Source organism: Sinocyclocheilus rhinocerous, unplaced genomic scaffold (genome assembly GCF_001515625.1).
Source record: "Sinocyclocheilus rhinocerous isolate Xijiao unplaced genomic scaffold, SAMN03320098_v1.1 scaffold708, whole genome shotgun sequence".
In the NCBI taxonomy this organism is placed as follows: Eukaryota; Metazoa; Chordata; class Actinopteri; order Cypriniformes; family Cyprinidae; genus Sinocyclocheilus; species Sinocyclocheilus rhinocerous.
Window position 1 is genome coordinate 1,353,808 of NW_015635523.1, and position 11,261 is coordinate 1,365,068.

Consider the following 11,261-nt stretch of genomic DNA (forward strand, 5'->3'; position numbering starts at 1 on the left):
TAACCTAATTGGTTCGGCAGGCCCACACGAACTCCTGAGATGTCCATTTGCGAGATGATTCCATAATACTCTGCCTCTCTCCAGAGCTGAAAACTTGGCAGACTCCGGAGAACTTCTGAGGAGAACCATCCATCAGTCATAGTTAGGTCTAATGATGTGTCCATTTTGACACTTCAGAATCAGTCACGGCAAATTGCTCTGTCGGGAGGGAAAACATTGAGAGAGATAGCCTCACCCTGATATAATTTGTCGCTGCAAATGACAAAACAGAGCAGGGAATAATATGTGAAGTCAAGTTTAGTGAGAGAGAAAATGGAATAATTTAGGGTTGTGAGGCACCTTAATGGATATCCTTGCAGCTGGATGAAAATGGGCTCGAGTAATGTGTTCTTAATGTGAGCCAGCCGGGTTTCTCGGAGTGTATCAAGAGAAAGGTGCCCTGTCATTTCAGCTAGCAATCACTTAATGGGGACGGTAAATCTCAACAAAATGGACATGCACTGTGCTATTTCTGGCTTCAGGAGATGGAGTGAGTGATTGGCTCTGGTGAAAAGGAAAAAAAATCAAAACATTGGAGGGGAAAAGTAACTTGAAAAAAAACAAAGAGGAGGACGCAAAGAGCAAAAAAAGCAATCTCTTCCGTCTAGGGTCTGTGTGCTGTTTGTGTTTTGCAAAAGTGCAGAGACAGTGACAGGAATTTCAATTATCTGATTACGGCAAAATGAAAAGACATAAATGTTGTGATTTCTGCTGTCTTTCATAGATCAATCTAATGTGTGCTCACATTGAAAATCTAGCAAAATGGAAGAGGCAAAGTGAGGCAGCGTCTCTTCAAATCATGCAATTAAAATGACAAATTAGTTTCTTGATATATTCATCTAAGTGGTTAAGTGGAAGGGTTTTATTCCATACTCAGTGCTGTGGAGCAGGGATGGGAGGGAGAATCGTCTGCATGCTCTTTTGATTAAGGCAGCCGCTTAAATGCCGGGAAAATGTTGAAAGCACTTGCCATACAAATTAGCCAACCGAAGGCTGCGAAATGAAATTCTAAAGAGTTGATTTAGGCATTTAGGGGGATGCGCCTGGCAGCTTAAAGGATTCAAAGACATTCTCAGGCAGTGTGCATTATGTTGAAGGGGTCAGGGCTGAACACTGGTTTGTGTTTTCTACCATTGTGAAAGGGCAAGCTACTGAAAGAGAGACACTGGAAACACAAATTATTTCAATATCCTTTTGACCCAAGAGTAACCGGAGTATGCATCTATCTATCTATCTATCTATCTATCTATCCATCCATCCATCCAAACAGTTCATCAGTCCTATGTCTGTCTGACTGTCTGTGCATTTGTCTGTCCATTTATTTAGCATTTATATCCAGTCTATATCTATCTGTCTATACATGCTGTTTTCTACAGTAAAGACAGCAGTAAAAATAAATCCATACAATTTGATAGGACTGGGCTTGATTTTAACATTAGTGGCATTGTGTTTTTGTCATCTGTCATGCAACTGCATGTAACTGGCCCACAAAGGTACCGAGGTTCCTCTGAAGGTCTATTAGGATTATTCTTTATTTCCGTGCATCCACAGAGTAGCTAGACATTTGCTATCATTAATGTTTGCTTTAATACACGTGTCATAACAAATTCATCCTCTGAAAAGCCAGCTGCATTCGAGAAAGAAATGCTTCACTCTCACTGAGACATATTGTCCACTTTGATAGCTCAGAATGATATCAAATGCCCCTCTGCTGCCTCAGTTGAAATGGAACCAAATAGACGGTGGTCTATAAAAATGAAGTTAGACGTAAGTATGGCACTCACATCTTTGAAAAAATCCTTTCCTGTTGCATTTTGTAGTCGTCAATTGGTCCGAGCAACTTGCTCTAATGCAGGTAATGGATCCACTGTGGTCCTTTCATCTTCGGGACCATGTGCGGGAGATGGGAGAGGAACCCTTCTGGAGGAGAAAACAACTCTAACACACATAAGGGCGAGGGAGAGCAAAGATAAGCTAATTCTCAATAGGGCGGTTGTAAGTTTGACTCAAATGCTGAGGAAATCGGAGGTGTTTTAGCATATTGCGTAAATCTGTGAAGTAAACAGAGGAATGAATAATGGTTTGATTGTTCATATTTCATTTATAATACCTGAGTATATGACATTTACATTTATTCATTTAACAGTTGCTTTTATAGCAGCTTACAGAACAAGGCTGTTGTTAATTGTATTTCATTTGATCACTTTAATTAGATAGTGAAGAACTCCACAAACTTGCACTGTGGATGTTTTTAAAAGCTTTGCATGGAAATCCTCTAGTATAACGTGAAATTGAAAATTGATATAAAACAGAGCAGACTTTCATATGTCTAGATTGTAGCATAACATGAAAACACATAATAAAATTGAAATTTTGTTTTGAAAATTGAATTGTTCCATGCTAGGCCCAACAGCAATCCAGATTTTCCGCTCGGCCTCTTCCCAACTATAGGCCGGTTTGCGGCGCCCGCTCAATGGAAAGCCTCCAGTCATCAGGATTTGTAGATAGTTCTGCTTCTTCAGCAGATTCCAAATTCACAAAACTAGCTCTAGCTGATTGGCTGTGTGTTTGCCTGTTCTTTTGTTTCAGCGCTCCGCTTGGTCTTTCCCCCGTTCTCTCTATTCACCCTCTAAACGCTATTGCTAAGAGCTGCTGGAAAGCTGCCTGTACAGCCATTATAGGGCCCTGCTGTATTTTATTTTGACTTCGTTAAAGGGTTTGACAAAGGTAAGTGTGACTACTTTTAATAGCTAGATTACCGGATTGTTTGATAGAACCGTGGACCTTTGATGAATGATTTGTTCGTGTTTGGCTATTGTTTGTTTCCTGTCTTTCCTCAATATTTAACCCTCCAACAATACAATGATTCCATGAACATCTGTCAGGTGTAACTCAATAATGTAGTGTTAACTCTAAGATAACTGCCCAGAAAACTGTGTAAAGCTACAAATATTTCCCGATAACAAGACATTTTAAGGAAATGTATTAATTGATTAAAATTAGTTGAAAATGTTTTTTTTATATATATATATATACTGTATATAAATACACTGAAAAACAAAAATGTAGAAAAATTGATAGGATAGGATAATGTCCTGACAGAAAATGACCTGGGCTGCGTTTCCCAAAAGCTTCTAAGCCTAAGAAGTTCGTAAAAACGATCGTACGACTGATCTTAATATTACGGACTGTTTCCCAAAAGCATCGTAACTTAAGTAGCACTTGAAAATCATCGTAGAACTACGAGTGCTCTGGAGTAATCGTAAAGCCCTAAGTGCATCGTAAGAAGACAGATTTATGCGGTCACCTGCAGGACAATCGGCAGATTACACCTTTAACTTTAGTCAAGTGCAATGTGATTATAATATAAAGTGTATAATATACACTTTATTAGTCGTTTTTTTATGAATTTATAAATGAAATAATTAAAAGGGCAGAAAAAATAGAAATACACATCCAAATTAAATGACTGAACAAAAAATGAATAAAAGTAGTAATGTAGGAAATGTTATTATTATTATGTAAAGTATAATATTATACGTATAAATATAATATAATATAATATAATAGTTATACTTAAGTAGCACTTGAAAATCATCGTAGAACTACGAGTGCTCTGGAGTAATCGTAAAGCCCTAAGTGCATCGTAAGAAGACAGATTTATGCGGTCACCTGCAGGACAATCGGCAGATTACACCTTTAACTTCATTCAAGTGCAATGTGATTATAATATAACGTTTTGATTGTATTTTATTCTACACTTTATTACTATATTAGGCTACTTTATTTTTTATTTTATTTTTTTTTAATGAATTTATAAATGAAATAATTAAAAAGGGCAGAATACATTTTCCTTCAAGTTTGTGGACATTTGCAGAATGCAAATTACACTTGTAAAAAAATCAATATAGATAAATATATTGGGGCATATTTTTATGGACTTTTCTATTGAATTTTATATTTATATAAAAATACATATAAATATTTTTGAAAATTTTATTTAAATGTTTTAAACATTTAAAATTATTATTATTAATAAATTATTACAAAAGACTCTCAAAACCTTTATGCTTAAACACATTTTACACACATTTAGGAAGATTGTTTAAAATGATTTTATATTAATGATTAAATCAATTTCCATTAAAATGTCTTTTTTTATCTTCAGTGTTCTGTTCTGAACATATTTTAAAAGTATGAGTCACAGTCACCGAATAGTGCACAAAAAGTGTTGTTTTTAAACCAATTAGAAGTTGAACTATATGGCGCCCTCTACTGAACGGTAATCAAAAATAGTTTTTACCTCTTTCTGTGTGTCCAAACATTCATAAAAGTAAAATATTTGTGAATATTTTAATGGCAATGAGTCAGTTACACCCCAGCAAATAGAATTTAAAGCACATCAATTCAAAAACTTGATATACTGTACAAATAAGCGTCGTCCTATTTACCATAATTGCAATCTCTTCCAGCCAGTTCACCTGAGAGCTCTGTTAGCCTTAACCTGAAAAGAAGAAAGAGAGAGTGAGCGAGAGTAGCCTCCTGATGCTGACCTCTCAGCTCACTCCGAGGAAGTAATATGTTCATTACAATGCAATTACAGACACTTACATGTCTCAATAGTGCAGCGCATTGAGAGGAGTCTGAGAGGCTAACACAACCCTGACCTTTATGTGTGTGTGCATTAATGCACGTGCCCATATGTGTGATTGCAGATAGGACCCTAAATATGTGTGTGCTTTTGTTTTTAGTCTGTCTGTAGGTGCAGAATGTACAGCTTCATGGGAGGAGGGCTGTTTTGTGCAGGAGTGGGCAATATATTCCTGATTGTTTCCACAGCAACAGATTATTGGATGCAGTACCGTCATTCAAACAACTACATGCATCAGGGGCTGTGGAGATACTGCATGCCCGGAAAATGCTTCACACACACCGACAGCATTGGTGAGATTTACGGTCCAACAGAGCGGCAAGAAATTTTGATTGAATTTTTTTCATGGAATTTAACATAAACATACATTGGTTGCAGCAAATGTGCATTTGATTTTGTGCTTTAAAGTTGATGTTGTTCCCTAGATCTTTATATTTTATTTTAGTTTTAACAGTCATGTATGTTCAAATGAGCTGGTGATAACATGACCTTTGACCTTCTGACGTCTATGTGCATGTGTATGTGTTCACAGCATACTGGGATGCTACACGAGCGTTCATGATCTTGTCTCTGTTGGCCTGCTTCATTGGCATCATCATCGGTATTATGGCCTTCATTCACTACTCTGACAGGTTTGATAAAACCTTTGCTGCAGGCATTCTGTTCTTCATCTCATGTAAGTTGCCTTTCTTCTTGTTTTATATAACCTTTAAGTATGACAACTTTTTTACAACTAGTGTTTACAACTAGTTGTTGCATGTAATCATAGAGAAATAAAAATGTCACTTATTTTGCGGATGGTGTTATTGTATTGCTTTGCTTTTGTTATTGTGTTAAGTAAATTAACCTGCAATTTGTGGAACATGGAATTTGTAATGTAGTGTTAAAAGAACAATTACAATATTAAATCATATTTAATAATTGTATTACATTTAAAGATTAATATTTAACAATAAAAATGTTTAAAATCATTTAATTATTAATTATTATTATTATTTTAGTTTAGTTTAATACGGCTTCTTTCCTTTTTCTCCATAAGGCTTTTTTGTGTTTCTGGCCATGGCTGTGTACACTGGAGTTACAATAAATTACTATGGTAAACGCTATGGTAACTGGAGGTTCTCCTGGTCTTACATCATTGGCTGGGTGTCTGTTGTGCTCACTTTCTTTTCAGGTAATGACAGTTTTAGAGTCTGAAAACAGCACCTCTAAATGATCTACCTTATTCTTTTGCATTTTTACATTCATTTTAAATGTAGTGTACTTATGCATGATCAACTGATATAGGTTTTTTTTTTTTTTCTATTTTTAAAGTTACTTTCTGTAGAAACGCAGCCTTATTAAGAGAGGTAAACTAGAGGTAAACACAAATGGTTTTTGACTTCATTTATTAATTAATGTGGTTGTTTTTGTTTTTCTTTAGGAATTTTCTACATGTGTGCATACCGGATGCATGAATGCCCCAGAATGTCAAATCCTCACTAGAAAACTGGGCTTTATTATCAACAGTACTGGAAGCCACTTCAGTATCAAACACCATTAGGTCATGAAAATAAGAACAAAGTAAAATTTAAATAAAGAATCATAGATAGTATAACAATGTGTGAACACTTACAATCTTTATTTCTGTCTATATTATTAAAAAAAGTGTACAAAACAATTGGCGGAGAATCAGAACATGACGAAAACGAGTCAAAATAATGTTTTTCTCTTTGTTTTGCCTTCATTCATTTTTTCCCTGCCTTTCATTCAGTCATTCTTTCTATGAAGTAAAGTGGTTCTGACACAATTTCGATACAAAAAAAAAAACATTGATGCTATCAAAAATATATTATGTATGTGGGTTTTTTTTGTTTTGTTTTGTTACTTTTTAAGATACATAAGGACTTGGCATTACACACTAAGCTGGTCGAGCATGTAAACTGCTCTCTGTGTAAGGAGCGCGAGCTAATGCCACACGCCTCTTACAGAAACGCACCACTTAGGTGTGACGCAGTGGCGTGCTGTCTCCCAATTTCACTTGATTAAATGGCTATTAAAAGCTGCTTAACTGCCTCTGGGTGCGGATTCTATCGACTTCTCAAGTAAAGGCGATTCCATCACCATTAGTACATTTACTTTCGCGTTTTGCCATAAAAGCAACTTGTTACCATGATTCGTAGCAGTGTGGAGCGCAGGTGCCTCAGTTAATAAAAGGTTTCAATTACAGTGCTCCAAAATCACATTAAATCGTTGAATAAACAGACGACATGTGACAGGTAGGCCTGTTTTGTTGAATTCATGTAAAGCTTTAGCAAATTTGCATATAATCTTAACGAAATCATTTTCTTAAACGATGTTTTTTTATCATGTTTGCCAGTAAAACATAGGCTACCTGAACATCGTTGAAAAAAAGATTAATTTACTTAGAATCAAAATTGCATAAAAACTTATTTTTGCATAATAATAATTGCATTAAGGTTAATTTTTCTTGCCCCATTAGCATTTTTGAGCATAAACCCCACTAAATAGTGTTAGTTTTATGCTTTTTAACTGATTTTATAGGTATACGTATAAAGTAGGCTACTTTACAAATATACTACAAACTAATAATTCTGAAAAGATAATTGCATGCCTTCAGGAGTGACAGAGATAGGCTACTCATTAAATGACTCCAAACTCATTAAAACTGAGAAACTCTGTGATATTCTGTAATTTAGATGGTCTTCAGTTTTCGTGAAATACACCAACACTACTAATGAAGCCATGTCTCACATTTGCAGGAATACTGTATTTTCATGACCAATTGAATCCAGTAATTAATTTGTTCTAACTCATCTGATCAAATGGAAATCCTGCGGTCGAGGATTACTACTTCCGCTCTAACATCCAACCTAATTACCTAATAGCATTGCTGCAAGACTTCTGCCAATAATGAAACACTTTTACCATTAGCCCCCGTGATTGCAGATGTGATGACAACACGATATCAACAAATTACCGCTCCATCAGTTGAGACGGAACTGAAGCACACTTGTATCCTCGCAGATTTCAATATCTACAATTAAATCCTATTTCACGGAAGCCTTGTTGCCCTGTACCGTCATATGAAATAATAAAAATAAAAAAAACCTAATAGCCTACATGTTCCCTCACCAATAAATGAAAAAGAAAACAGCGAAACACCAAGAAATGAGAATCAGAGACGTTTAGAAAAGATCATTTTACTTTTTCCTAATTGGTTATTTTACGTTATTTAAAAATTTTCTCGTTATTAGGCTACAGCAATCAGGGTTAAATACGGAGCTACCCTTAGATGTTTAGATAGGCTATTTTTTGTGGTAGGCTATTATTATAGCAGAAGTGTATAGGCTAGTAACCATGTTTTTTTTGTTTTTTTTTGGCAGATTAATTACCATAGTTTTACTACAAATACCATGGTGAAACTTTGGTTACTGTAGCAAATGGTTAATTCGTGGTTACCTTGGTTTAACTATATTCACCATGTTTTTTTGTTTTTTTTTAGTAAAACTAAGAATAATTTTCGTAAAGGTAGCGAAGAAAATTTTAATGGTAACGGTCGTAACTGAAAGCGAAGCGGTAGGCTATTATAAAATTTAAAATGTATATAACAAATTCACACATAATTAGTTGTTTTGTATGGTTATCTTAAGTTGTTTTGTTTTTTTAGTAACGATCCTGCAGGTAACGTTAGGTTTAAATACAGAACTCGCGATAAACATTTAGTCTAAATTGTTAGCATTTGTGACTGACTGGAGTTGCGGCTTATTTGTAACCCATCTTAAAATGTATAACAGTTTTTTTTTTATTCCAGCCACAATAATTTGTTGTTGTGTTGGGTTATTAGCTACACATTTTTGAGGTAAGAATCCAACAAACGAAGTTAAATACAGAACTCGCGAAGACGAGTGTAAATTTAACGCTGGTAACCGAAGCTTCAGCTGGGTTGTAACAGGTGCTTCAGCGTGCGGTGCATTATTTTGAATTCTTTAAACGCTGTCAACCCTTTGTTCAAATTCTTGACGGGTCCACGCGCCTTTTAAGCCAGTGTACAGTGAAAGTGCAGGCTTATGTCGGAGTGACTGTTGCGGGGACAGGGCTCTTGTAGCGAGGCTTTTTCAGCACCACGGGGAGCGACCCTGCCGCTCCTCCAGCCGCCTGCATAATTAATCCGTAAAGAAGTCGTTCAATCCTCCGCCCAGCCGTCGCGCCATTGGTTGAGTGCTAATCTACTTCCTGATTTGCTGCTGTCAGTCTAGATCCAAATAAATAGTAATGTACCTGTACCAGCGTGCACAGGTTGCCAACGAGATTACGTCCCAGCTTTTAAGGTCCTGAAGACTGGGACCAACTGAGTGATTTTGTTTGCGACACAGGCATCAAAAGCCCCACGGATTGTCCCTGTTTTTTTGTTTTGTTTGTTTTTTTACGTTTTGAGATGAATCTGAACTACATTTCTCCGGTCCCCCAGATGCCGGCTCAAAGGTCAACGTCGTTCTTCATTGAAGATATTTTACTACATAAACCTAAACCTTTGCGAGAGGTGTTTCCCTCGCCCTTTTCAAACTCTCTTGCCTCCCGGATGCCTCTTCTAGAGTATGGATATCCACTCATGCCTACACCGATACTGGCTCCTCATCCGCATCATCCGCTACACAAACCTGAACACCATCCATACTTTTTCACCTCCGGTAAGTAGCCAACCCTAAAGTCAGGCCTTTACGTGAAGAAAAGTGTGCAATTTATATGCATTTAATGGATGTATGCTTACAAAGTGGCGTATTTTTTGGTCTTTGTGGCTATGAATGGAAGATATCAAACAGGCCTACGTTATTCCAGTTAATATTTTAGAAATCATTCCATAAACAACCTTAATATGGGTAAATTGGTACAGTGGAAATAATATGCTGCAAATGTGATAGCCTATGATGTAAATTAACCTAAAATTTGCTTCGTGTGGTCAAAGTCAAGTCAAGTCAAAATATTATTTAATATTGTTCCATCACTGTGACTATATTGCACGACTGTATTTTTAAGGGTTAGAATTTGTAAATTCTAAATTCGTAAATTATCCTTAGCAACCACTTTTTAGCGTGATCTTCATAGAGCATATCTTGGTAATAATAATAATAATAATAATAAACTATCGACTATCTGTAACTGGGCCTACTTCATGCTTTTTTTTTTTAATTAAAATCACCTGTAAATTAAAACAGCATCTGTATTTTTTTCTAATCGATTTTATTATTTACGGAAAAGAAAACAAAACAAAATAAAACAATCAGCTAGATTAAAACAAGAAAAAAAAATCTGACTTGTATTGTACATGTTTTTCGCTTTTCGTTTTGAATTCACCTGCGCTGTTAATTTTAAAACGCGACTGAAATATAAACATGGAAAGTTTTTTGCAAGGCTGCAAGCTTAATCTAAATTCGAACAAAATGTAGGCTATTAATGATTACCATTATGTTTCCATTGCAAAAGGAATGCAGATGCCTGCGTTATTTCAGCATCATCCCGAATTACCAGGGAAGCACTGCAGACGCAGAAAGGCCAGAACAGTGTTCTCAGACTCACAGTTATCCGGACTTGAGAAAAGGTTCGAGATCCAGAGATATCTGTCCACACCTGAGCGCGTGGAGCTGGCTACGGCGCTCAGTCTATCGGAAACACAGGTAATAACGCTAAATATTGTTGAAGAACTTAGATAACATTTTTAAGATCTTACACGTGTTAACAAACCTTTTATGAAAACGAATCAGGAGTTCACAAAGGCTTATCATTCGTTTGCCTTGCGCAGGTAAAGACGTGGTTTCAAAACCGGAGGATGAAGCATAAAAAACAACTGAGGAAAACACAAGACGACCAGAAAAACCCAAATGATGTAGACAGATCGCAGGAGAACACGAGCGAGAGCGAAATGCACGAGAAAAATACAGACGGCAAAAACGGCATGAGTCCGGACAGATACACGCTGGACGACAATGAAGATGATGTCGATATTGAAGATGACATTTGCTCTCCTGAACATTTACTCTAGTATTATCACCCCATGAACAAAAATGTACATATGAATTACAGTCATTTAGATAGGAAATTAATATAGTATAAAATATAGTTTTGTTTTGTTTTTGAGAGCATTGGTCTAATGTTATACTGTTCAAGCGCTTACTTAAGGAAATTCTGGACAGCTGAAGGACTTTAAATGATAGGTGTCTATTCCACATTATTATTATTATTATTACAATAGTCATGGCTTTGTGTCTGACGACTCTAACCATTTTTGTAAATGTGGAACGAATGATAGTAATGTACTGACAGTCTGTAAATAGATTTATGATGTACTTGATAAATAATCATTCGAGAGATGTAACAATTTTCATTACAATCGAAGTGTAACATTTGACATTTTCAGCACTTTCGCGGGACGATGTTATTGTGGACTGAGATATTTATGAACTCAAAAACTGTGACTTGTCATTTGTTAAAACAAATCATGTATATAAACAAATGTACATTGAGTTAATTATCTAAGACAATTCTTAAACGAGCTGCGTCTTTTTTGTGCTTT

At 35.9% G+C, this 11,261-nt stretch overlaps 2 protein-coding genes across 2 annotated transcripts; both read left to right on the forward strand.

The window, feature by feature from the left end:
* The first annotated feature begins 2,603 nt into the window (after window positions 1-2,603).
* lim2.1 (lens intrinsic membrane protein 2.1) lies at window positions 2,604-6,739 on the forward strand. Its single transcript, XM_016561461.1, has 5 exons — window positions 2,604-2,766; window positions 4,791-4,983; window positions 5,223-5,366; window positions 5,730-5,864; window positions 6,114-6,739. The coding sequence occupies exons 2-5, from the start codon at window positions 4,809-4,811 to the stop codon at window positions 6,173-6,175; spliced, it is 516 nt and encodes a 171-aa protein (XP_016416947.1). The 5' UTR covers window positions 2,604-2,766; window positions 4,791-4,808; the 3' UTR covers window positions 6,176-6,739.
* A 2,389-nt stretch (window positions 6,740-9,128) lies between these two features.
* bsx (brain-specific homeobox) lies at window positions 9,129-10,730 on the forward strand. The gene is made up of 3 exons (XM_016561462.1): window positions 9,129-9,381; window positions 10,175-10,365; window positions 10,491-10,730. The coding sequence occupies exons 1-3, from the start codon at window positions 9,129-9,131 to the stop codon at window positions 10,728-10,730; spliced, it is 684 nt and encodes a 227-aa protein (XP_016416948.1).
* Window positions 10,731-11,261: the final 531 nt, after the last annotated feature.